The sequence below is a fragment of the Hyposmocoma kahamanoa genome, unplaced genomic scaffold (genome assembly GCF_003589595.1).
Source record: "Hyposmocoma kahamanoa isolate Upper Pololo Valley unplaced genomic scaffold, ASM358959v1 232, whole genome shotgun sequence".
Lineage (NCBI taxonomy): Eukaryota > Metazoa > Arthropoda > Insecta > Lepidoptera > Cosmopterigidae > Hyposmocoma > Hyposmocoma kahamanoa.
Genome location: NW_020653750.1, coordinates 7,873,955 through 7,901,953, shown reverse-complemented (window position 1 = coordinate 7,901,953; position 27,999 = coordinate 7,873,955). Strand labels below are relative to the sequence as shown.

Below are 27,999 nucleotides of genomic sequence, written 5' to 3'. Positions count from 1 at the left end.
AATAGTCACAAGTCGGTAGCGATGTGAGTCGGACGCTACACGTCTCTCGGTTTTGGTGCCTTCGCGCTCATTCGCGCCGCGGGCGGAGCGTGCGAATTTGGGCCAAGAACAAATACCTCCGGCCCTCTCATTCTCCCATCAACTTTAATCAATACTCCATCCCTTTCAGCTATTTTCTCTTCTCGACGATTTGATGTAATCAGTTCAATGTTTACATTGTGTATAGTATCAATCAGGTGATGATAGTTTATCGCGTGTTGATAAGAGGTGTTGTAGGTCAACCGCGGTGTTGCTTCGATCTGTACGGTAGGTAGAGCTCTACGTATCTAAGAGCAGGGTCAATAGTTTCTTATTTTATGTTTAGCTCGTAACATAAATGTTTATTATGTAATTTATTGTACATTATTTTCTGTGTGCGTAATGAGGACGTCAAATTTGAGACGGTTATGTAAAATGAGTGTTTATGCCAAACTCGTTTTCGTTACTTACAGTAATTTAAAAAAAATGTATTGTACAAGTTGAAGAAAGACATTGACAACCGTAAGTTAGAATTTTAAAGGTGTCGTTTTTTGTTTCGTGCTTTAGATTAAGCTTGTAATATAATGTATTTTATAATGCATCTTTATTTAGATACGTATATATGTACACTGTGTGCAGTTCTATACGTATTGACCTACTTTTAAGTCATTGAAACTGACCTGTCTCATCCAGTAAGTCTTCAATTTGGTTTTTAATTACAGTACGTAGTAATATGGCAGTAATTAAACTAAAGTCAAATAAAGGAAATCAATGAAATTCGTCCAACCATTTACCGAAACTTTGCCCGGAATTTAACGGAAAAGAAATGTTCAATATTTTCCAGTTTTAAAAAGCATTTGCAATCAATAAAGGGTACACAGTACAATTACAACAGTACGTTGCTATTGAAGTGAACACTTATTTATTTTTTCTATTCATGTGTAAAACAGGAATTAAACGTTTCTAGAATGTTTGACCGAACGTCAATAAGTTTGTAGGGAACTTTTGCTAAATAAGAATCTTTGCACTGTATGTTTTTCCTATGATACTTTTTGTCGTAACCGACATTACGCAAATTTTTTTCAAAGCAAACTATTTTCTTTTACACTTTTTACGTCGTGATCCCTATGGATATGGATGGATGGCGCTACATTATACATGTATTATGGAGAACGATATGAGTACCATAATATGTATTATGTCGATGTAAAAATAACAATCAACATTACAGTGTTATTTAGTTGTTACTTTGAAATAAAAATATTTTTATATTGTGTATTACTCTGCCCTCATTTGTCATAACCAACGCATTTGCATTTCGAGATATTGGTATTTAAAGTTTTTTTAATTTGAAAAATGTCAATTACGCAGATTTTACTTAACAATAGATCTGAAACTAAATTACAAAAAAAAACATAGGGGCTTGTAGATCTCGTTCCGTTTATTCCAGATATACTTTTTAGATATAATCAAATTTCGCTAAAAATGTCGATTACATTAGTTATGATAAGGATTTTAGACATTTATATTATGTTTATGTGCTTATCTGCCGACCGCTAACTAATGCGGCTATATGTGACAAAATCATTTACAAAAAAAACCATAGCCCAGTTTTAGAATATTTAAATTGTTTAACGATATTTTAGCTACGCGTCATTAGGGTAAGTTACGATATGTCGTACATGTTAATTAACTGCTCTTGAATAAATAGACAATTTTTAGCGCTATCTTATGCTCTTTAACACTTTCAGCGCCAAACGATTTTTCTGAAGCAGCAGGCCATGTGGGCGACGCGCAGGACGCGCATTTTTTTTCAAAGCACGCCACGCCTGATCTTTAGTAGGTAACTTTTCTAGCAGGTCATGTGGGCTGCCGGCGGGACACGCGTTTTCTTTCACAGCATGCCACGCCTGATCTCAAGTAAATTTTATAGCAGGCCATGTGGGCTGCCGGCGGGATACCTTCAAGCTTTACCAGCAGGCCGCGCATTACGATGTGATTCCACCATAAAAACAGATGGATGTCACCACTATGGACGAGAACGAAACTTGATTATGATCTGGATCAGTTGTTAACAGAAGCGACAAGCAATTGGCTGTGTTCGCTGAACGCACAGCTTATATTTTTAACCTGCCGATGCCGATGCAACCTCTAACTGATGAGGTCTAGAAAAATCGAAAATAAAATTTTGATTCCTAATCGTGGTACGCCGGCGACCCACATGGCCTGCTAGGTAAAATTCGAAAATACATGGTGGTCTGCTGCACTTAGGTTTGTGTGGGCTGCCGGCGGCCCACATGACTTGCTGGTTAGCATTCGAAGATACGTAGTGGCCGGCTGCAGTCGAATTTATGTGGGCGGGCGGCGGCCAACATGGCGCTCAGAGTGTTAAAAAAGATATTTGACAACTTGTTACATAGCCGCGTTTTAGTTTGTAGACGGGATGTATGTAATTTTTACTCGACAACATACTCATATATGTGAGCTTGCGGCCCTCGAGTATGGGTATGTATGACATTGAAGCTAAAACAAACATCCTAACCGTTGATCCCAGTCAAGGAAAAAATGAACTTACTGAGCTACGTCTAATAAATGAGTGTTATATATGAGTAAACATCGAAAAGATGCAAAAGTTATGAAAACAATAACGCTATCAGTTGTTATTTTGCTTGTTCTATATATATGAGCTGATAAAATGTACAATTGGGATATTTCGGTGACAATATAAATAGATACGGCCTATAAAAAATACCTGATATTGTATCGGTAGTATTCAGCCTTGTAAGTAGGTTGTTACGATTAACCCTTTCATGGTAGGTATTTCAATGGTATTGCACACAAAAATGTCCGTCCTTTCCTTGTCGAAATGCATACGTACATCATATATATATCACGCCTTTTTCCCATCGGGGTAGGCAGAAACAACAGGCTTCCACTTGCTACGATCTTGACACACATTTTTCGCCTTCGCCTTCGCATCAGTGCTTTCATATACGCTCGTGGCTTCTCTTGACCTGGCCCTTCTTTAGGACGGCCTCAATTTGGTCATAGTAAGTTCGCCTTGGTCGGCCATTACCAACATGCCCGCTCACACTCGCCCTATAAATCTGTTTCGTCAATCTTCTTTCATTCATTCTCTTTACACGTCCGAACCATCTAAGCATCCTTTTCACTATCTTTGTCACTACATCTCCATCTACAGTCACTACGTCTCTATCTACATTGTTGATTCAATATAAAATGTTCAATGTATGTAAATAATTGAATTTTTATACGTTTTTTTATGATAGCAAGTGACAGGACGAACAAGTCGTGCGCCTGATGGCAAGCTACACGCCTGTTCATAACAGTTGCAGTGCCACTCAGAGCTTTAAATCGCAAAGATCTGAGGGGCATTGCCACTGCGCCCGTCACGCTGGGACATAAGTTGGCAAGTCCCATGTGCCTGTAATTCACCACCACACTTACCTTTCAAAACCGGAACACGGTAATATTAACATTACTGTTTGGCGTAAAATAAGTAAGGTGGCAGTATTTCCCTGGACGAACTCTTTCACAAGGAGCTCTACTGCTACTAAAATTACAATGTTGTTGATACTTCTGCCAGCAACTACGTAGAAAGCTCTTGGAAATCGCACTCCAGACCCAGTAGTTGTTTTTTTTGAGATCCATATAGCGAAACGTGGTACCCTTTACTATCATATTCTAATGTTTAATTTTACGGTAAACGCTGTTACTGTCAAAGTCAAAGTCAAATAATGTTTATTTTCATGGCTTCATAGGCATTGACTTACAAATAAAATAGGTAAGCAAATTATACTTGAAATTATCGTTAAACTATACTGCTCATTTGTAAGGCAGGTTCCCTTGAGAAGAAAGAGCAAGAAACTCTAGGGGTTGCTACGTATAAATATACATTTGGATACGTTTAATTTAAACATCTTAGATCGAGACTATCTGCAAGAGACAACGATCATGAACGTCAGAATGTCGTATGAAATTACAACAACGTATTCCGTAGTTGAGCAATGGTATGTATGAAGATAGGAGAGGTAGGTAGGTAATATATTCAGTTTTTTTATGATATCAAGTAACAGGACTAACAAATATACATCACGGAGCGTGTGCGATGAAATTGCTTAATTTGATTCCTCCTTCCCCTTTCCATTATCGGGAGACTAGACGTGGGCTGGGATTCCACCTCTATGTTGTGGATATTCCCAGGATTCGCACGAAGCGTTTCGCTTCTTTCGCGGTTAAAGAGTGGAATTCCCTACCTACGAACTTCTTCCCCGAACGCTATAACTTGGACCTTTTCAATGCCAGAGTGAATAGGCATTATTTAGGTGTGCATGCTGCATCAGGTGAGGTGGAGGTCAAATGCGCACTTATTTTTTATAAAAATAAACTTATGGGCTTGGTGGTAAGCGACACGCCTGTCTATAATAGTTGCAGAGTCATTCAGAGCTTTAAAACGCAAAGATCTGAGGGGCATTGCTACTGCGCCAGTCACGCTGAGACATAAGTTGACAAGTCCCATGTGCCTGTAATTTCATCAGCACGCTTCCCCGTCAAAACTGGGACGCAGTAATGCTCACAATACCGTTTGGCGGCAGAGATAGATAAGGTGACAGTACTTGCCTAAACACAATGGGCTCTACTGTTACCAAATCTTAATACATTTTGTGTATGGCTTAAAGACAAAAAATATTACAAAGAGATTTCAAATGTTGACTTAAAATTAGTACTTTATATGTTACGTATAATATGTAATTGTTCGACATTGATTATAAAAATATTGCAATATTTATTTATTTTTCATGCTTTCATGTCACAAAACATATAAATATCATGGTAGTAATACCATGATGTATATATATTTTTTGTGAAAATAAATTCAAAAAAATAACTACAGCAAATTTTTTCGATCTTTGTATCAATAATAACAATAAAAATATTATTTTATTGGTATTAATTGACTAACAGTTAGTGTTATAATTCAGGTAAAATATGTATTCTGTTTGTAAAAAGAAACGCCTAGAACTAGAGAATTGTAAAGGTGTCGTTCATCATGACCAAATCCAAACCACACACATCTTTACAAAGCCATCAAAACCAATAGCAGTTGGGTTGGGCTGTGTTGCTTCATTCACCATATTAGCCTGATACAACCCTTTTAGATTTTCACATGTTTCGGTCTTTACGAAATTCTTTGAATGGACGCGACTTTAATAACGACGTACAGATCATCAAACCACACTTAGTGTTTTATAAGTAAAGACAGGAAATTTTATGAAAGGGCAGTTCTAAAATTACCTGAAAGATGCCAAAAAAATCTAGATCAACATGATCAATTTAAAATTTATTGAAGTTTGTGTTTTTTTTTGTTTTTCATTTATACTTTGATACCGCACAGACTTCTTCGCCAACCCAATAAAAACAACAATAATGTCCGGAGATAAATAAAAACTCACACCGCGGTTGAAAATTTGCAATTAGTAAAACGATTAATTTAAAAATAAAATTGTTTTTTAGATTTTTTCCTTTGTATTAGGTCACACACATGTTCATATGGCGCTGACAATGACTGAAAACCTTGAACAATCGATTTGTTGGCCTCTAATATAATAGAGGTAAGGTTATATAAGGGTAATGTACTATTTTTACTCATAACTTATAACTACGTTAAATCCAACGTGAGACGGAACTTTGGCAACGACTGAAAGCCATAACTTCCTTATTGAACATTGCACCTTGTGCAATATATCTGTCATATACAACAGATAATCGAAATATAAATTATTTACCGATAGCATACAACCGACGCGACGTTGCAATCAAATTCTGTGCCGTATATTATATTAAACAATTTTGTCGTTTAGTTGACCGCGATACGCGTGCTGGAACGGTGAGTGCATTAGGTACTTTGTTAGAAATATAGGTACAAGTATGTAACTTTGTAGGCATGGACGAACTTGGGGGACCTTTTTATTTTTAGGTAGATAAAATTCTCTCTTTTTTAAGAGCCCGTATAATACAATACTCGTGTAGTGTAGTGGTCCGAACAAAGTTCGTTATAAAGTATTAATTTCTAGAGTTTTGCGTATTTCATCATGTTTTATTAATTTCATGTTTATTTCAATAATAATAAATAATATAAATAAATGGAACGGTGAGTTCATTAGGTACTTTGTTAGAAATATAGGTACAAGTATGTAACTTTGTAGGCATGGACGAACTTGGGGGACCTTTTTATTTTTAGGTAGATAAAATTCTCTCTTTTTTAAGAGCCCTTATAATACAATACTCGTGTAGTGTACTGGTCCGAACAAAGTTCGTTATAAAGTATTAATTTCTAGAGTTTTGCGTATTTCATCATGTTTATTTCAATAATAATAAAATTAACATCGTTTCTTCTTCACAGGTAAAAGGTTAAACATAGGTTAAATTAATAATAATAATAAAGCACACACTCAACGTAGCCCCGCACTAGGGAAACCCTGTGTCGAGGGTGCCATAGATCTACATATAGACAACCACAAACTACACCCAAACTCACGAGAGAAATAAATGTAGGCCATACAAAAATTTTTCTCCCGGTCCGGGAATCGAACCTCTGCGTGGCAGTACGGTCACAGAGGCAGTTACTTGTAGATGAAATAATTTTTTCGGACCTAAATAAATCGCGCATATATTTGTTTTTTTTTCAACACAAGACGACGTTTTCGGTTCTTGAATTTAAACAGAGGTGCTTCATAATGAGAGACTTGGTAAGATCCCACGTTCGACATCAACACTAAGTTAAGGTACAAAAATATTTCCTACTTGTTCTTCGAATTGTATCTGTATAATAAACGGTAGCAACATTTTCTGACCCGATATTATAGCATAGAGTATTAGTAGGCTTAAAATATTTCTTGAACAGAATTATATCTGTTTTATAAAAGAAACCGATCTCAAAAGTTTGTGGACTTGTCAAGTTTTATAGAAATCGGTTAACGAAAAATGGGTGTAATCCAATAAACCAGATTCATGCCCTAATTTGCTACCCAGAGATGTTATATTTTCAAATTTGAATGGGACCACTACTGAAGTACACCCTTTCTAACATAAAAAAAAAAGATTCATCCAATTCGATTCACAAATGTTGGAGTAGTCGCGTAACATACACGTCAGTCGGTTAGGTATTCGGTTAATAAGTGTAGGTCCTGGTTTGAAAATGGAATTATTTTCGGATCTAAATCATGACCATGACCATGGGACCTGTGTAGAGCTCAAAAGGTTGGTTTATTTTGAGTCTATTTGAAAAAACAAACATACGCGATTGAGACCTTCGAAAATAGTTTCACTTCCAATGTGTAGTGGTCGAGCAGCAGCAGTAATAAATAACTAGTTAAAAGCTATTTATTGGGAAGTGTACTTTGCTCTGGTCAAATTAGTCCCTGACTAAGACGCATGTTATATATCTATGTACGTGAAATATTCATACTATGTATTAGTATGTCCTAGGTATTTATGTGTAATAGTACAAAATCGCTTATCAGTCGTGTTGCAACCTCCACTTAGAACGGTGATAGCTCTCTCCACAGGAAGAGGTATGATTTGTTTCTTTTTTTTGGAATTAGGTAGTAATGGAACGTTATTGAAAATAGATTGCAATCGATTTTTTGTCTACAGATATTTTAAATAAAATAAAATTTTAAGATATTTAAACAGATATAGAATTATGTTTCATAAAAAAACCAATCTCAAAAGTTTGTTGAACTACATTTACTTGTCAAGTATTATAGAAATTGGTTAACGGAAAATGGGTGCAATCCAATAAACCAGATTCATTCCCTAATTTGCTACCCAGAGGTGTTATATTTTCAAATTTGAATGGGATCACTACTGCGGTATCCCCTTTTCAACAAAAAAAAAGACTCATCGAAATGGGTTCACAAATGTTAGAGTAATCACATAACATACACGTCTGTCGGTTAGTAATTCGGTTAATTATTATGTAGTGTAGATTTGAAAATGGAATTATTTTCGGATCTAAATCGGATCTGATTCAGCCGTGACCACAGACCATATACACTGTTCAAAACGCTTTGTTTTGGGTCTATTTGAAAAAACAAACATACGCGATTGAGACCCTAAAATTAAATATAATAAAATTAAATAGTTTCACTTCCAATGTGTAGTGATCGAAAAGATCTCGATAAATTGATGAAATTTATAAAGTTACATTAATGTCAGCAGTAATGAATAACTAGTTAAAAGCTATTTATTGGGAAGTGTACTTTGTTCTGGTCAATTAGTCCCGGACAAAGACGCACGCTATGTACGTGAAATATTTATAGTATGTATTAGTATATCCTAGGTATATATGTGTAATATTACAAAATCGCTTATCAGTCGTGTTGCAACCTCCACTTAGAACGGTGATAGCTCTCTTTACAGGAAGAGGTAGGATTTGTTATTTTTTGGAATTAGGTAGTAATGGAACGTTATTGTAAAAAGATTGCAATTGCAATCGATATTTTTATCTATCACAATTTTTTTCCATCGAAGTAAAAAAATACATACCAGTCTAAGTTCTAGACTGTATATATGCCGATAATTTATATGTTTATTTCTTTATATTAAATTAAATGAATATTCAAGAATACATAGACGTGTACAAAAGGACCGATAGTGAGTGGAGAAAGTGAATTAATTATGTCAGGAATTAGCAAATGGGTCCATAGTCTCTTCCTCCCTCAGTGAGAGTTAAGAGTGATGGTAGAGTCTGTATTATTTGAGCGTATTGCAATAAAACATTCTCCATAAACATAATGATTTATTGTTAAAACACTTTGACCCTTAGCCATTCCAAATTTGACTATTATTTGTTCCAAATATTTTATGGTTTTAATAAATACTTCTCACGAAAATGAATTCAGTAGTTAATATTGCTATTTATTATATACATTTTTTTGCTGCGTCTTTACCCATAATTTATGTGTGAATTTTGATTAAATAATAAGGAAGATTAAAAAATAATAATGTGTTATCGATAAATTATCTTGGAAGTCTGAAAATTCAAAGCCGTATTAAATCCAAAGTCAAAATTAGTTAAAGGAAAAAATTTGTGCAATTATTTTTTGCAAACTTCTATCTACTACGAAAGGTTATGGATTGTCTTCGCTCTTTAATTTACTATTTTCGAAAAAATCCGAAACAAGGTTAATTTATATACCTACATGCAGAACAATACATACCCAATCCACGAAGTTGTTGCACAGACTTCTTATCAATTGTGACGAAATCCTACATTTTGTCTTACAAACCTTTTAAGTTACCGTAGATAGCTATATTCTTGTTCATTGAGCAAAGAGCCTTTGGATGCTAGGCATTTAAAGCTTCTAGGTCATGCTAATAGAACTATTATTCGGTCTATGCGGTAGCAATTTAGAGAAATTTGACCTATAGGCGATTTTTTTACACAATTACGGCGAAGTCATAACACGAAACTACCTAATGGTTTTAGTAATAATGTCTGTGCAAAGGTTGTGTTTTCGATACGACTTTGTTATGATTGTATGTTTCCTTCACCATCATGAGCTTATACGCATCCAATGTTGGACATAAACCTCCCTTTGAGCACGTTAAATCTGTCCTATTACTATATCCCTTGTAACTTAATTAGGTTAAGTTTGTATAGCTCTCCAAAAATTACTTTTTCACCTCACTAGCTCGGAAAGGCTTTCTTTCTCATTAGAAGCCTGCGCGCAAAATCGTTTTTGCACGCTAGCGTGGAAAAGGTTTTTGAAATTCGAACTTGACGATGGACTGTGGTGCACGTAACTTTTTCTTTCGATGAAAAAAAAAGATAAAGGCACGTACAACTACGCGATTTGTCGCACATTGCTTATTTATGTAATATAAATGAGTTGATATATTTTATTCTTATTATTGTTGACATTAAATCGATATTGATAACTAATTGTGTTTATTAAATTATTCTATTTCGTCGAAGAACTAAAATAATTTCAATAATCATTTAATTACACAAAAGTACAAGCAAGATTAAAAAATTGTGAGATGTAAATTCAGAACTCATCGGAAGACAAACTTTATCTTTTAATTAAACAAAAAATGATACTTTATAGTTCAACTGTTTTTCTTTCATCTACCATTTTCCTCGCTATAGTGAGGTGAAAAATTGTGTGTTTCGCTCGGCAGCAAAGTTGTTTTGTGTCTCGTGCCTTGAAACCCTTGCTACGCTCAGGAATCTATTTTTGAACTATTTCAATCTTAGCTTCCTTCGCTTGCTTAGGTTTCGATACAAACACTCGCGCAAACAATAACTTTGTAGCCTGGTATAACAAATAAAGTATGATGTTTTTACGAGTATTACCATAATATTCATCTATTTTTAATTCACTGGAAAAAAGGAGGAGGTTCTCAATTCGACTGTATGCTTTTATGTATGTACGCGATAACTTTGTGAACCGATTTTGATGATAATTTTTTGTTGGAAAGAGAATACATCAGTAGTGGTCCCATTTAAATTTGAAATAAATATTCCACATCTAAGGGTTACCTATCAATAGTTCGAAATGATATTTTCCAGAAATAACGTTTGCTCGAATTTTCATAACCTCGAAAGTAATTTTAAGAGGAAAACGTTTTTCTTTTAAACCTAACTTAACCTAACTAATCGTGTCTTTACTATAAACATCCAACATATCCTGAAAGAACAACGGTTTCGTTATAATTCGGTTTTCGGTGTAACGAAAATTCGAACAAACGTTATTTCGGAAAAAAAATCGAGTTTGTGATAGGCTACCACCTCTAAGGGTGGCAAACTAGGGTATGAATCCGGTTTTGCGCACTTTCCGGTAATCGAAGTCAATAAAACTTGGCAAATAGATGAAATTCCAAGAACTTTATAGGTCGGTTTTTTTAGTACCTGAGATTATTTGTGACAGTACTCCACTAATTTGTAATTGTTATAGATACAAAGATCGACCAGCGTCTATTGCCTTATCGTGGAGGAATTTTCCTTTGTTTTGTTCGATCTTATAATCAATAATTTTTAACGTCGAAAAATCGATTTTTCCGTCCGGTCCAAACATCTACTTTGGGTCTTACTTAACCTTAAGAATAGTTTAATTTAATTTGGCTATTTTTTAAATCTTTTATACAATTTTGACTGTCTTATATGTAGTAAAAAACATAACTATTTTAAGTAAATAAAGAATTTATTACAAGGTAATATATATTGTTGTTCAGGGCTAGAGTGAATAGGCATTTTTAAACAAACGCGTATATCTGTTACATAGACGCTTGTATGTCTGATATAGGTATATTTATTTTTTTTTACTAAATAGTACGTAGCAATATTTAAACGTCATAACGTTAATTACATATAATTGTCGCTCTATATAGAGCTATTTATAGAATATTAATGCAAAATAATAATCGCCAAAAAAATAAGTAAATAAGTTCTAGTCTATTGAAGCGCAAGTGAGTAAATGTATAATGTACCTTGAATATGTTTGTAAGTATGCCTAATGTTTGACCGGACACAGTAAAATATAAGTAGGTACTTATTTCGTTACATTTCATGTCAATAAAAAATCAATGATTGTGTCTAATGTCTTATTCTTTACGTTGAATTTCGACATGACTATCATGTCGAAATTCATATTAAAAAATATTACGAATTTTAGTAGTATCTACAGTGACTTACAATTATATGGACGTCGGATCCGCGCTACAAAGTGTCCGAACTTATAGGGCGTTAAAATCGTATACAGAGCGTCATTCACGCTTTAGTCTTCGTTTGTTCGACTGACAGCGAAGCAAGCAAAATTAGACAGTACTGCGATGACATTACAATTTAAATTCAACGTTTTAGCTTTTCCATACTCCTTTACATGTCACTACGTTTAAATAGGTTGACTTGGGACATTTTTTTCGTGGTTTTAGACCCGTCGTTCATTTATTTGTAAGTCAATGAGTATCTATGATTGATTTCAGAGCGAATGTAAAATTTACCGATAGCAAAAAAATTGATAACGTCAAAAATTTTTAAATTTCAAGTCTTCAAATTTTATATCAAATAATGCGGGCTGAATTTTTTCTTCCCTAACAACGACTTTATTCTCTTTCAACTGGTCGTACTTTAGAAGGGCAAATCATTATTTCATTTTCATCATCATATCAGCCGGAAGACGTCCACTGCTGAACATAGGCCTCCTCCAAAGATGTCCAGACCAGCCGATCGGACGTGAAGTGCATCCATCAATCATTATTTAATGAACCCTTAATATAAATGAACTAAAATATTAATACGTGTATCTAACACAGTCGTTATCTTTTTCCACAATACAGACGTAACATAAGAGTGTTACGTAAACGAACTATTTGAAATTTTATTTGGAACATGACATACTGAATCGAAATATTTAATTTTTTTCCCTCAATTTCGTAAGTTACGAGCATTTATGCTATAGGACACTATGTTCTCATTACAATCCATCAGTCAAGTTTTTATTGGTTTTCTGTTCACAATAGAGCATTGTTAAGTTTTGATGGACTAGAACGTGTTCTTAACAAAAAATCTTCAAACATATCTGTTGCTGAAAAATATACGAATGTAAAGGCTTTTTTCCACACCAAGTTTGGCTATCTCAACCTGTTTTGCAAAGACTTTATAAATATGCATAACTCCTAATAAAAAACACTGATATTTTACATCATGATTATGTGTGAAGTAATTGACTATTTTTCTTGCGAGTCTGTTGTACGTAAGGTATCATATTTTCGACTTCTTTTTCATTATAATTTATTTCAATTTTTCAAATTATGAAATTCTTGTTACAACTAACAATTGTCTCATTGATTTTGAGAAAAATATTTGGCTGCTGTAAACTTGATCGTTATTATTAAATAGGTATATCAGCTTTTAGGTCTTATTAGAGAACTCAATATGTCGTTTCCTAGCTACAAAATTAGTTAGTCCTACCTTAAAAAAAGGAAATAAATAATTTCTATGTGATAAATATTGTTAAAATACTTATTTTTATTACAGAAATTATTAAACACTAGTAAAAATAGTTCCGAAGTTTATCGCTAGATGGCATTGTTACAAAATATGCATTTCAGAACCATAAGATTTTCCCTAATTTAATGATTTCTCGTCAATATTCTATACTAAAGTAATTAAAGTTGTTATAATCCTCATTCGAAGGAAGCGTCTGCGATCCACGTTCATCGTTCAGAACTCTACACCTAGACCCTACACTAGAGCTGTCTAGAGTGAGATATTTTGTAAATCTGCGTCTACAGGAACTTCACGGATCACATTGAAAAAAAATCCGGTGCGGGAGTGCACCACCAAGTTTGTCCGAAATTGTGTATCGATTTCGTCGTTTAATTCCTGGACGTAGTAGAAAATACCACCTAGCTGAGAAAATCTCTACCCACTTTACCCCTCGCATTTTTTACACTCTATGTACGAGTATACCTAATCAATTATATTTATCTCATATTCATGAACTTTTTAATTTGAAATAAGCAAGTCATTAATCTAGTTTGATAAGTAATCAATGCACACAACTGACCGTTGATCAATGACCAGTTACCTTGATCTTCGTTATCTTCTAAGATTGCTGTTTGAAAAGTGTGATACACTACAATGATTGATAACTTTGTAAGGTTATAGGTAGACGGTCTTATTCACTATGATAATGAGTACCTACGTGTACATATCTATATTGAGAATAATCACGTTAATATATCTAGGTAACATTTTTGACGAATAAATAGTATAAAGATATACATTTACCTATGCATAAAAATAATATTAACGGTCGTCATAAAAACACAGAAAAGCTCCGAACATCTATAATTTTATAGACGTTCAGAGCGTTTATTATTAACATAAAGACAGAAAGAAATAATATACATGTCAAATATTTTACCAATCAGATGCCACCGCCTGGCTACCTGACTCCGATTGTTAATAAAATATAAAAAATATGTACAAACGCCAATATACTATAATATAACGCCAATATAAAGGTTAGTTGGAAGAAATCTCTTTATGGGATAAGCTCGCCTTTGTACACAAATATTTAAATTGTTTCTGAAAATTTGTAAGTTACTTTGTGGTACAATAAAGTGTTTAAATAAATAAATAATAAATACTTTGGTTTAGTGTGGAATGTGTACTATAATAAGCTTATATTATGGCTCATTGGGCATCTGCCGTGGAAAAGAGCGATGAGCAAGAATAGTATTGTGTACTTGTACGAAAATTATTAAATACATTCGGAAAAATTCGAAAGTGGTAAAGTTTATATTTGTAATTTATATATATAATTTATATTTATAATTGTGAATCTACACATAATGCTCTAATATTTTTTTTTCTTTTAGCATGGACTTTGGATATCATTATTTTTCGGCAACGTCACTTAAATCAATTAGAATTGTTTATCTCTGTTTTTTAGATTTGTATATAAGAATTGTATACAATCGAAATACAAAAGTACGGTTTTTGTGCAAAATAATTAGTCTTTCAACGTAATTATTTTGAAACTCACGAAATAAAATTTATTTTATTAATGTTACTTTTTTCTTACGGACCAATGATCTTATATACTTATGAATTAAGTAATAATAATTTAATAGTAAATATTGGTAAATAAAAAAATAAGTATTTACAAATAGTAACTTCTAGTTTCTTGCTCATTCTTCTCAGGAGAATCTGCCTTACGAATGAAATAAAGATCATTTTACTTTGACTTTGAAAGAACCTTTATGTAATTTTCTTACTTATTTTTACAAAATCTCATCTTTGAGTTCAGTATTTTTAACTTTAGTCAGGAATGAAATGTAGAAAAATATAGGAAATGCATTGGAAAAATGTTCAGAAAAAAATGTGTTTTTTTAAAATGAAAAATAAATTTTTGCAATATTTTTCCACGGCCCAGTGCTAAGCAAGCGCAATATTTTCGCTCTACGTTGTTACTACGCCGTCAATTCAGCTGGCAGAAAATATTTATCTTGTACGATAGGACAAACAAATGTCAAAACACTTTGTTCATAACCCTGCCGGCAGAGTGGCGGAGGCGATCGGACATTGTCCCCGGTCGCCGCGCCGCTAACCTGCTACTTACAGAGTGCACAAATCGTCACACAAGCCACTTTTATAGTCGCCATTAAAGAGTATTTTTTCATCGTTAACAATCAGAATTGTGATATCTAATCTTTATCTAATTATACACTTTGACTACTGTAGATACCGGCTTAATGAAGTCGTATAAAGTTTGTTATACAACAACGAACTTTCCCAGGTATTATGGGCAGATCGGGTCTGGTAGCGAGGTGACTAAGAATCATGCCGGTACTACGCAACGCTGACCACCCCGCCTCAAAAGCCGCCGATGTGTGCACGCGCTATTCAGTCGCCGTGCTCGGCGCCTGGGCCGCCGAGACAGGTACTAGATTATTGTTTTCTTTTAAAACTATCTACACAGCAATTTGGTTTTCTCCATTGCTACAATCCGTTAATAGTTCCTAAAAAGGGTAGTAAGGGTACTTAAGACTTATACAGAGTGTAAAAAAAGGACAGATCGTATTTCTGCTGGTGATGGTACTCACGATTTACAACAACTTAAGTAATACTTATAGTTAAGTGTTTTATTGAATGTCAGGATGTCTTACCACCATGTTATTAAATTATTTTTGGTGAAAATACTCCAATAATTTGTTATAATTATTAATACAAAGAGCGAACACTTAGAAAAAATACCTTCGATCCGGTCGGATTCGAAACCACGTCTTCTAGCAAACCGGGCCAGACACTATGCCAACTAAGCATTTTTTTCTAAGTGTTCGATCTGTGTATTAATAATAATATCAAATTAGTGGAATACTTACAGTTTTTAATTATAGTAGTAATTATTCCAATTCATACTTACAACTTATAGTTTTTTGTATTTTTGTAAAATGTCACAAGATTTACAATTGACACCTCAGTCTTAATACCTACACCGCGTTACTTATTTTATTTCATGGTACTATAATTCCACCTGTTTACTGCCTGTCATTTTGTATTACTATCAATTGTGTCGCTAAAGTGAAAATTTTGGTATTCTGTGTCCTCAATACATACACCACGATCTCGGTAATTAACTGCTCACGAGCTCGCTACACATCGCTCTCTATTTTATTTAATTATGTCACCAAGCATACGTATAATATATACAAATAATTTACAAACTTGGCGTCATAGGCCTAAAATAGTTTGTTTCAGTATTGTAACTATTTGTAAAAATGGTTTTATTAATGTTGTTTAATATTTTTACTGCTTGTTTTTTCATTTGCAGCGACATATCCGTTTGACGTGACCAAGACAAGACTGCAGATACAATCAGAAGTGGCAGCGACTAAACATGGATATAAGGTTAGTCCTCAAAGGTATAAAGAAACTAGTAACTTACTAATCAATAAAATTATACATTACATTACACATAAATAATCAAGGTAATGAATTTTCCCCTGACTTCTGTAATTACCAGTTATCGCATATTCGGGCGCTTATTTTTACCTGAACTTCTGGTTTTTACGGCCCACGATAAAATAATATAGAATGCCTTTCTGATTAAATTTTATGTATTTCTATAACTTTATTCCTCTTATTGCAAAATAAAATTCTTGCACACAATTTCGTAGAACTTCTTATAATAATGTTTTTATCGTTGAATATATAATGTATACAAACTTACTTTTAAGATGGTATATGCATTGATCCTAAACTGCTGGCATCAGTAAAAAATATCTTGTGTATTATCATGGCTTAAGTTCACGGTCAAAGTAGGTAAACGAGTAATAATGGCCGCTACCTTATGGCATATTTACTTGACGACTTACAGTCGTCAGGCTACCTTTGCTTATCCGCCGAAGGGAGCAACCCGGTGTAAAATGTAAAGTCGTCTGACGACGGTAGTTTGCAGCTGAAGTCGGATGAAACGACTGGGTGCGTCGCCTTCGGCAAGGCGAAGTAACCTGCCAAAGGCGGCAGACGACTCGTGTAAATGGCGAGTCGACGGCGTCGCCTCCGACAGGCGAAGTAGTTTGTGATAATGCGCCATTAGTTCCCTGATCAACCTCATTCTTTCCAAATCACGTCACGCACATCGGCCGTCGTACCTAGTACCCTGACGTAGACGGCCGACGTACATACGAAAAAATGTACATTCCATGTAATTTTTTTCTATATCCCTCTTATTAAATAATTCTTAAAAAGTTGTAGTGTAGTTAATGTATAATTATTTAGTAAATAACATTTATTTCTCAATCCGGGTATTGAAACGTGATTGAAGCCGTGGTAGCCTTAACGGTTACCGGCTATCGCCTCTCAAGCAGAGGCCATGGGTTCGAATCGGGCTGGCACCTCTGGGTTTTTTGGAACGTACTTATGTGCGGAATATAATTTGAACTTTGCCATGAGCTTTTCGGTGAAAGTTTTCATTATGATGAAACCTGCAAATCGAAGAAGGGTTATCAACCCTCGGAAAACGTGTGAAGTTCCCGACACATTAGGCCAGTGTGGAAGACTATGGCCTAAAACCCCCATTTTAACTTTATTAATTAATAGCTGTCTCCGTGGGCTTCGATTCCCGGGCCAGGAGAAATATTTGTATGGACTACATTTATTTTTCTCGTGAGTTTTGAGTGTAAGTTGTGGTTGTCTATGTGTGTGTCCATGGCACCTACGATACAGGGTTTCCCTAGTGCGAGGCTATGAGTGTGTACGTTATTATTATTTCGTGGAGACAAAAATGTAGGTAAATAAACGCCCGATTATCCGATCGCTAGCAGTTACAAACGTTTTATAGCTGGAGAACCACGGCATGATCCAAACAGCGGTCAAAATAGCAAAGCAAGAAGGTGTCTTCAAGCTATGGAGCGGACTGATGCCAATGTTTCAACGGCATGCAATCTACTCGGGCTGCCGCCTCATCATCTACGAGCAGCTTCGCGAGTGGATGAAGGATGAAAATGGACAGGTCACCTTGGCGAAAGCGTCTGTGGGTGAGCAAATTTTGCGTTCTTCATGTAAAATTTTATAGCAAAAATGTTGTGCCCAGTATATCAAATCGCAGAACAAGTAATTCTTTTTAAGCGAGTACTTTAGCGGCAATAGAGCTCCTTATGGATTCTTCCATAAGAATTCTTTCTTCTAGGGAAGTACTGCCACCTTACCTATTTCTGCCGCTAAGGCTCAATTTATATTGCAGCGGAACGGAATAGAAGCGAAGTTTTGTAACGATATTGTACATAGCATAATGAACTTTACAGCCAATAAAATTGTGCAACGTACAAACTAGATACGATCCAAAATCTTTTAGTAGCAGTAGAGCTCCTTGTGAAAGAGTTCGTCCAGGGAAGTACACCTTGCCTATTTCTGCCGCCAAGTAGTAATGTCAGCATTACTGTGTTCCGCTTTTGAAGAGCAAGTAAGGGTGCTAGTGAAATTACAGGCACATGGGACATGTCAACTTATGTCTCAGGGTGACGGGCGCAGTGGCAGTGCCCCTCAGATCTTTGCGATTTAAAGCTCTGAGGACACTGCAATTGAAATTACAGGCACATGATCATGATCAGCATCATTTATTGGTTTGTAATTTTGATATCCAAATGTGGAGGTTTGTAATAGGCTTTTTTTATATTGTTTAGTTCTACACACCATCTTTGACTTATAGCTGTAAACCGTCCTAAAATAAATAAATAAATAAAAAGAGACTTGTCAACTTATGTCTCAGGGTGACGGGCGCAGAGGCAGTGCCCACTAATCTTTGTAAGTTAAAGCTTTGAGTGGAACTGCAACTGTTATGGACAGGCGTGTCGCTTACCACCATGGACCTTTTCAAGGCGAGAGTGAATAGGCATTATTTAGGTGTGCATGCTTATCGTCGACCTCATCGTCACTTTCCATCGGGTGAGATGGAGGTCAAATGCGCACTTACAGTTCGTATAATAAAAAAAGAAAAACCACTAAGCGTGCAGGCGCACGACTTGTTCGTCCCTACACTTGGTATAATAAAAAAATAATAATTAGAGTATAAATATTAGATCTCTGTCTTTCTCTATGTAGGTAGACATCTGAACAGATTTCACCAACATGCTGCATTATTAAACGTTTAAAAGTGAAAATAGGGCTATTTTGTGAAGAAGCCTTCATAAAATAGCGCTATTTTCACTTTTGAATTGAATTGACATTTGAATTTGAATTGACTTTCAGCCGTAGGTAATGTTGTTGTGATACAGTTATTACCTTTACAAAGCACACTACTTCAACTTATGACATATTACATTCCAGCTAATTGTCGCAGTTGAATTAGTCTTTTTACAAAACAGTTCTGTAGGGCTAGCACGTCAGGGCGCGACTTGAGCGAGAGCGACATAAAGCGCGAGATATGGTTATTTTTGTATAGAGATCTCGTGCTTTATATCGCTCTCGCGCAAGTCACGACCCGTCGTGCTAGCCCTATTGTTATGTAGTTCCGTGTATTACATAATTCAGCTGCGACACATTTACCTACTTAGTTCTTGTTTTTATTGCAATTTTTATTGGTATTAGTGCAATGTAGAGCAGAATTCGCTTGAGTAGGTACCATTAAAATATTTATTTACACCACAAAGCAGTATTACTGTGTTTGGGTACGAAGGGAATGGAGAGTCAGCGCAATTTTGGTCACACAAGTGTTACTTTTATTTAGTACATCATAAATCCGGTAACGCATTCAGTTTTTCAATTTCTTTATTTATGATGTGACGGGATGAACGAATCATGCGCCAGTGAATGACACGCCTACCCATAACAGTTGCGATGTCACACCGAGCTTTAAATAGCAAAGACTTGAGAGCCGCTGATACTGCGCTCGGCACACTGATAGGGTTGCCAGGTCGTAAAACCGAGTAGATGGACACACCAGCCGTTTAGCCAATTGGATGGAAAGGCCGGACACCCAATATTTTAAGGATTTTGTTGTCGTTAATAACGGTTTTTTAAAACCAGGCATTTTTTATCGAAATAAATTCTTAAATTCTAAACAAATGACAACAAAATTGGATAAATCAATCTTGTTTATTGTTAATCGTATTATTTCAATAGCTATCTATCGAAATCGAAATTAAACAAAACAAAAACGTCTTTGTTAAAGTAAATAAAAAATCAGGAAGGCCCTGTGATATACAGTTGATAAGTCCTAAGTGTCTGTAATTTCCACTCACTTACTCTTTAAAATTGCTCACATTACTGCTTGGCGACAGAATAGCGACAGTACTTCCCTGGACTTACTCTTTCCCAAGGGGATCTATTTCAACTATATGTTGTTTATGTCATAATGTCCCGAATATACTATAACCGGCTGCACAATAAATAGGACTTTATTAAAAGAATACAGTTTTGGTCGCGGCTACATTACTCAACGAAGTCTGAGGAGATAGTGGAGTTCATTAGGTTGAAAGCCCGCGATACGCCCTGAGGGTCAAGCAGTTGGAGTCCCGCCACAACGTGAATTTTAATTCGGTTTTGGTGAGAGTGCCGTTCGAACATCAGTCGACCTTCATGAAGGAGGAGTTTTGGCCGAAGGTTGTTATATTATGTCCAGTTACCTGACGCCAGATTGCGCCACACGACGTCGACAAGTGTTATTCATGTAACTTGGTTATTTAGTTTATTAGATTCATTGACTTACAATTATATGGACGCCGGGTCCGCGCTAAAAAGTGTCCGAACTTCTAGGGCGTTGAAATCGTATACAGAGCGTCATTCACGCTTTAGTCTTCGTTTGTTCGACTGACAGCGAAGCAAGCAAAATTAGACAGTACTGCGATGACATTACAATTTAAATTCAACGTTTTAGCTTTTTCATATTCCTTTACATGTCACTACGTTTAAATAGGTTGACTTGGGACATTTTTTTCGTGGTTTTTGTATTAGACCCGTCGTCCATTTATTTGTAAGTCAATTATTAGATTGTTATATTATATTATATTTATAATAGTCCTTAAGGTATATTTGGGTCATATGGCTTGAATTAAATGACTAAATAAAATAAAAATAAAAATAAATTAATATAATTTCACAAAATATTAATAAATAGCAACAACATAACATACCTTCGAAGTCCGACAGGTGGGCTGGCAGCAGGGTCTCTGGCACAGCTGATTGCGTCGCCAACCGACTTGGTTAAGGTCCAGATGCAAGCCGAAGGTAGAAGAATCCAGCAGGGCAAGCCACCCAGATTCAACAACTGCAGGCAGGCATATGCTATACTATTTCGAGAAAGCGGGATTAAAGGATTCTGGCGAGGTAAGTATCAAAAGTTAAAATACAACTACGTAAATATCGAAAGGTCAAGTAAGCTATATCACAACTGGCGATTGCTAAATTAATAAGCGACACATATATTACTTATACGAGAAAAAATCATACGAGATCAAAAATTCCGTTAGCGGAGTTAACGGCGCGGTGAACAACTCAACGCGGTGAACATCAAAGTGTCTAGTGATCAAGCACGTTTTCGCCAATTACTGAAAATGAGGTTTTATATTTTTTTTAACACCATTGGTTTTTTGGTCAATTTAATAGTATAATAATAAATGGTTTCTATTCTATTCTATTCTAATAAATAGATAAATAATTTAATAAATTTATATGGATATTTGTATTTAATTTTAATGGGGTAACCAAATATTTAAAAAAAATGCAAATTTGTTTTAATTACAAGACTGTTTCTATGGCACACTGTACTCGATGTGTGTGTACCTAGTAATTATTTTATTTTACAACTTTTAACCATAGGAAGTGTCAATTTATAACCTTATGTTCTATTGAAACTCATTTAAATCCTGAAGTCAAATTTTATACACTTTTTAGGACCATGTTTAAGCTAAGAAAATTGTACTCATTTTAAATTCTGGAGCTACTCCTGTCTCTCGCAGCATAAAATGTTCAAAGTAAATCATTGTTTTTTGTCAGTACGTTGTTAATACTTCTCTATGGAGAATCTGTACGCGGCAACTACATAGAAAGCACTTGGAAATTGTACTCTAAAGCACGTAGTTGGTACTCCGTACTGATATTCAATTTAACAGTAAACGTCGTTACTGTCAATGAACGGGTTAAGAAATGTCACAATTGGTACAAATCCTTTATTTTGTTGACATGACATGATTTTAAACCTTCTAGGAGCGGTGCCGAACGTGCAGAGAGCGGCTCTAGTCAATATGGGAGATTTGGCTGCGTACGACGTTAGCAAGCAGTTCCTGATTCGGGAGTTCGGTATGGCCGACAACACATTAGTTCAAGCGGCAGCGGCGTTTATGGCTGGTTTCGTCGCTGCCGTCTTGGGAACTCCTGCTGATGTGCTGAAAACACGCCTTATGAACCAACCTGTGGGTCCTGATGGAAGGTAAATATGTGATGTTACTCCTTGTTTTGTCGAATCGTATCGAAAGTCTTAATGTCTTTGATATCTTAATCCGTCACGCGTCGTAGAGACACACCACGTTCCAACAATTTTGGATTTAAAAAAAAATATTTTAATTAATTGGTGGATGAAAACACAGCTTCGTGTTAGAGACACAAAGTCAAAGAATAAATAAATAAAAAAATAAATTTACACTTGAAAACGTCACATTTAAGCTACTGCTACTACACTGATTTCCTAAGAAGAACGAGCAAGAAACTCTAGGGATTGCTCTTTTCAAATAAACTTCAATGCTATGTAATGTCACTTTGAATCAAATTTGTGTGGAATCTAGAGCCATGTCGTCTTTCCTAACACGTAGTCTTCAATTTTGTAATATGACTTTTCAATTAAAATATTTTGAATGTAATTTTTAAACTTAGGAAATGATAATCTTAATATATGCTCCAGAATCTTATTGTAAAAGCGTAGACAGTTCCCTATAAAAGAGTCGTTTACCTTGGTTAAAAGAAATCGTGGTACCATGAGTTTGGACACCGTGTGACTATAGGACGCAAGGACGCTACAGTACCAAAATTGTCAGGGACACCGTGAGACGGGTTAAAGCTAATGAAAATATTTAGGCGCACTATCTGTCTTAAGATTGAAACTGAAAATATCTCGATTGTTGATGTGATTTTTGTCACGTGTGATATTTTCGGATGTTTAGATATTTTTAGTTAGTTTAAATATTCAATTAATTTTTATGTTGACTGTACTTTATCGTGTTTATTGAGCATAGCTATTAGCCGTGTATAATATTGATCTTTGCCCTTAACACGTCATTGCAGACTGTATTTTATAACTAATTCACGACCTACCCATGCCGTGAGTCAACTTTGTAAACTTATTATTACAATAGTTATTGCTAGAAATTAATTCTCAGAATTTCAATTTGTGTGCGGAATTGATTTGTTAATAACTGAGAGAAAAATTGTATTTAATACTAAATCACTGACAGACGTGTCATTATTCGAGAAAGGTTCACAAAGAAACCTCATCGTTCTTGTTGCCTTCGGGGAGAGATTTGAAAGGATTCATCAATTCTGGTTTAGACATTACGAGTAATCGAAGGGTTTCTACATGCCTGTAATGTATTCTATATAATACGGTATTACGGTTTTATTTTTAGCGTTGAAATGCGAAAGTTTTATGTTGACTTGAAAAATTAAAATATAAAAATTCATCGTTTTGTTACTTCTTATCAACACTTACAACTGTTGAAATAAATATAAAAAGCAAACATTTTTTCTATAAAAACAATGCCAAAACACTATAAAACTGTCCAAAAAAATTATCAATTTCGCAATTTCGTTGCTTATCTAGTTTTCTTTAGTTAATTCTATTTTTGCATTGTTAAAGTACTTTTTATTTGTTCCAAACATAAACAACTCCTTGGTGGGAAACCTTTTATTGGACTTGCTGAAATTCAAAAAGATTTTTTTTTGAGGCGGAATATAATCTCAAATGCAAATTTATAACAACAGTATCGAAGAACTGATTGATTTCTAATTATAATAATTCTGTGCGGACTTTGGGCAGTTAGTCTTTTGTTTGTACAAGCTCAAAGTAACATCAACATGTATAATCACAGGAACACCACAGGCTTATGCGGGTTGAAGGACACATTGTGCGAAAATCTGATTCTCGGAGGTTTATACAAATTCCTCGAATACACGTTAAGCTCGCAATATGCACTACAATGTAAACCTTCTGCTAAGAAGTGTTCTCATGTTCAGGAGTAGGATTAGAGTGCGGAGAACCTCGAAATGTATGCGATATTGATAAAGAACGATTCTACTCATAAATACAAGGTGTAATATGCGGACCTTTGTGAAATCAGCTGTTATCATTCAATTGGTCGATAATATAAAAATTATATAAACGTTTACTATGTAACAGCTGATTGTTACCGTGTTTTTAGAACTATTTCTATCTGTAGTTACGAACACCTCTGTATTAATCATTCATACAATTACGTAAACAATGTGTTCAATCGATAAGTAAAATCGCTAGCCATTCATATTTATGGGTACCTACCTACAGGTATAAGTATGTCGACGTTGTCACGGGGTCAAGAATCTAGGTCAAAGTCAAAACACGCAGAGTCGCTGCGACCCTTTTGCTTTGTGTCTGAATTGAACCATTCTGAATATAAGCTTTTGAATACGCGTTCTATGAAAGTTATAAAACATAATATTTATAGTTAATGTACTTATTACCGTGGACTATAAACGATTTATTTAATTAATTACATATACTTACAGGCAGGGGAAGATAATAATAATAATTTGTTATAATAAAGTGATAGGTCATTTTTGCTATTAGTATTTATTTTTGATTACCTATACAATGTTCGTACCTTTCGACATCAATGGAAGCACGTAACTTACTATTTTGACAGGAATAGGTTGTTTATTATGTACGAGTATATACAAGTTACAAAAAATCAATGGGACATAAAGTGGAACTACCTCAATTTTACTTAAAGGAAACATTCTTTCATTTTTCTTAATACGACTAACTGCATTCACAGAATTTTTTAAAAGTTTACCTGAGCCAGGAATCGAAGCAACAAAAAAAAACACTACTACTTAAACTAATTGATAGGATCAATAAGGATAACAATTCTTTCCCAATAAACTACTTGCAATAATTGTCTTGGTCTTGCAATTGACTACATCCAGGCAAGAAAAATAAAGGTATGTTTCTTTTAAGTAAAATTACCTATCTTAAGCGTGTGAGGTAGTTTCCCTTCATGTTCTATTGATTTTTTCCATTCAGATCCATTTCAAATCATAAATATTGGTAAAAATAATGGGTTACATACATCCATTAGTGTTGTAAAGTACTAGTTGTGGGCGTTATTTGATACAAAACCTGCTTAAGGGATAATTTATTATTGTATATTTATTTATTAGTACTTATTATAAATTTGATCATTTTTGTACTCAACAGAAAAAAAAAATATTGAAACAATTGATATGAAACTCTTTATGCACTACAATTAGTTTCTAGTACTGCAAATATTTACAAAATTATTATCGGTCTTTTTCAGAGGCACACTATACCGTGGCATGATGGACTGTTTACAACAATCGGTGAAGAACGAAGGTGTGCTATCTCTCTACAAAGGTTTTCTACCCCTCTGGATGCGATTGGGGCCCTGGGCTTTAATTAATTGGATAGCGTTTGAAAATATCATGGTGGCAATAGGAGGGCATACGTTTTAGAATATCGTAGTAACTTTGCACCATTAGGAAGAGCTAAACATTGCAGGAGCACAAGAACAATGCAGAACTCCCATATAAAGTTTTGTTGACCTGATTTTTTAGCATCTGTAGTAGGTCAATGCATCTGTATATGGAAGACATGTAAAAGTATAGAGTTAAATTCCTAAAGAAACTGCTCTTGGGACTATTATTCTAAGCCTGATTCAAAGATATTCCTGTTTGAAGTTGCCAAAAGATAATTTACGAGTACATTTTGCTGTGGACTCCAACCCAACAAAATATAGTCGTAAATTATATTTAGGTAAGCACTTGTCATTTAAATCGTTTTATTTCCGGACTTAGAAAAGCCGTTAGTATAATTTGAAAAAAAAACCTAACAAAATCATTTTATTCAATTTTGAAGACGTTATAGAATTATATCAACAATTATTTCGCCATTGTTCTTTAATCAACTTATATAACGTTTTTAATGTATGTGTAAAATATGTTTTGAAAATTTTATTTCGTGATAATATTCAAGGTGAATTCGTTTTATTATTTACTAATTAATACTGTACATTTCAAGATTCTGTCTCTACTAAAAGACATCGTTGTTTGGTTAGATATAGCATTTTTATTTTTATGGACTTTTATTATGTATTCTTATTTACCATTGGGTACTGACCCACTCTTTACCAATTGTATTGCCACAATATTGAAATGTGCTATTAATTGTAGTTAGGTATTTGTTATATATGTATATGTTAGGTATGTACTTATTGTATTACAGTAACAAATTACTGGGATTTATTAAATTTATTTTATGTAGACCTTTGCAAACATTTTCTGTAGACATATTTGCCACCATAATTCGCTATAACAAACAAATATGACAGTCGTTTTGGTCCGAATTAAATATATCTAGTCTATACGCAACAATCGCCTTTCTTAATTATCTTAAATTTTAACCGATTTCAAAAACCGGAGGCGGTTCTTAATTAGACTGTATTTTTTTATGTTACGCGATAATTTGTGAACCGATTTTGAAGATTCATTTTTGTTGGAAAGAAGGTGCCTCAGTATTGGTCCCATTTAAATTTTGAGAAAATATTCCACTTCTAAGAGTGGCAAACTAGGCAAAGGTTTCACGCACTTTTCGGTAATCGATTTCAATAAAACTTGGAAAACAAATGTAATTCCACGAACTTTTGTGGTAGGTTTTTTAGTACTCTGTACTGTTCATTATTTAGAATCAATTAATGTTGTTATAAACGCGATGCTCTTCCTCCTCTTCTGATCGGTTGTTTAGTTTTAGTTACCATGTATGCGTCGCTTTGAGTCGCAAATAATATACCGATGTGCACAAATACATAATGAAATTGCTGTGGAAATTTGAAATTGTATTAGAAAATGAAATTGAAAAGGAAATTGCATTTTTTTCTCGATATTTATAGTAAACAGTGCCCGGAATAGGTAGTTTTTTTTTACCTAAACTTCGAGGAACAGAGACAAAATGAAGACTACCTAAAAGACAATATTTTTTGTCCTGGATCTTTTCGGGATTGGGTGAATCACTTACGTATATTAAAAATTTACGTTATTTGGATATGAGAGCTATAATGATTCTAATTATATGTATTTAGTAAGATTTTTTGTCGGCATATTCTTAAATATTCCGAGAAATTGGTGGTAGCAACAACTCGTCGCGAAGTTTAGATAAATATAGTCAACCTAGTTATCTCAAATAACGTTAATTTTTAATAGTACATTAAAGATTTTAAAGATTTATTATGACAAAAAATGTTGTCATAAGGTAGTCTCCACTTTCTGTCTCTGTTTCACGAAGTTAAGGTAAAAAAGTCCCTTTTTATTCTGATTACTGCTAATAAAATACAGAGTGTGTAGCTAGTATACTTGTGGTATTGATGACAAATGTATCTAAAATTGACTATGTAACTTATTTAGGTGCGTGTGCAAAAGTGCGATCGATTATAATTATCGTTAAAATGTAGTTATTTGCAAAAAGAGCTACACTTTAAGTTACTATACCTATTTTAAATTACATGGCTTGCTTTGCAATAATGAAGACGATGATCATTGCCAGCTTGAAGTTATTTAGTAACTCTTTTTTTTATAAATAAATAAACGCACATTTGACCTCCATCTCACCTGATGAAAAGTGTCAATGAGGTCGACAATGGAGCATCCGCACTTAAATAGTGCTTATTCACTATTTAGGTGCTTCA

The 27,999-nt window shown here is 34.5% G+C and overlaps 1 protein-coding gene across 3 annotated transcripts; it reads left to right on the top strand.

Moving 5' to 3' along the window:
• Positions 1-15: 15 nt before the first annotated feature.
• Positions 16-26,169, top strand: LOC113228452 (mitochondrial uncoupling protein 4). 3 transcript variants are annotated; one of them, XM_026461764.1, is made up of 8 exons: positions 16-306; positions 15,354-15,497; positions 16,389-16,465; positions 17,901-18,096; positions 21,206-21,382; positions 22,262-22,359; positions 22,414-22,484; positions 25,600-26,169. In XM_026461764.1, exons 2-8 carry the CDS (start codon positions 15,398-15,400, stop codon positions 25,772-25,774), a joined length of 894 nt encoding a protein of 297 aa, XP_026317549.1. In that variant the 5' UTR covers positions 16-306; positions 15,354-15,397; the 3' UTR covers positions 25,775-26,169. The 3 variants fall into 3 exon arrangements, with proteins under 3 accessions (XP_026317549.1, XP_026317547.1, XP_026317548.1); XM_026461762.1 differs by having other exon boundaries at positions 18-306; positions 22,262-22,484; positions 25,600-26,168; XM_026461763.1 differs by lacking the exon at positions 16-306 and adding an exon at positions 7,517-7,613 and having other exon boundaries at positions 22,262-22,484; positions 25,600-26,168.
• Positions 26,170-27,999: the final 1,830 nt, after the last annotated feature.

What these genes read in the sequence shown, in the direction of transcription:
- LOC113228452 (XM_026461762.1), top strand. Translation starts at nt 15,398, where the DNA reads ATGCCGGTACTACGCAACGCTGACCACCCCGCCTCAAAAGCCGCCGAT. An exon ending in CGACTAAACATGGATATAAG is followed by an intron (nt 16,466 to 17,900) that starts GTTAGTCCTCAA and finishes AACGTTTTATAG; the next exon opens with CTGGAGAACCACGGCATGAT. An exon ending in GATTAAAGGATTCTGGCGAG is followed by an intron (nt 21,383 to 22,261) that starts GTAAGTATCAAA and finishes TAAACCTTCTAG; the next exon opens with GAGCGGTGCCGAACGTGCAG.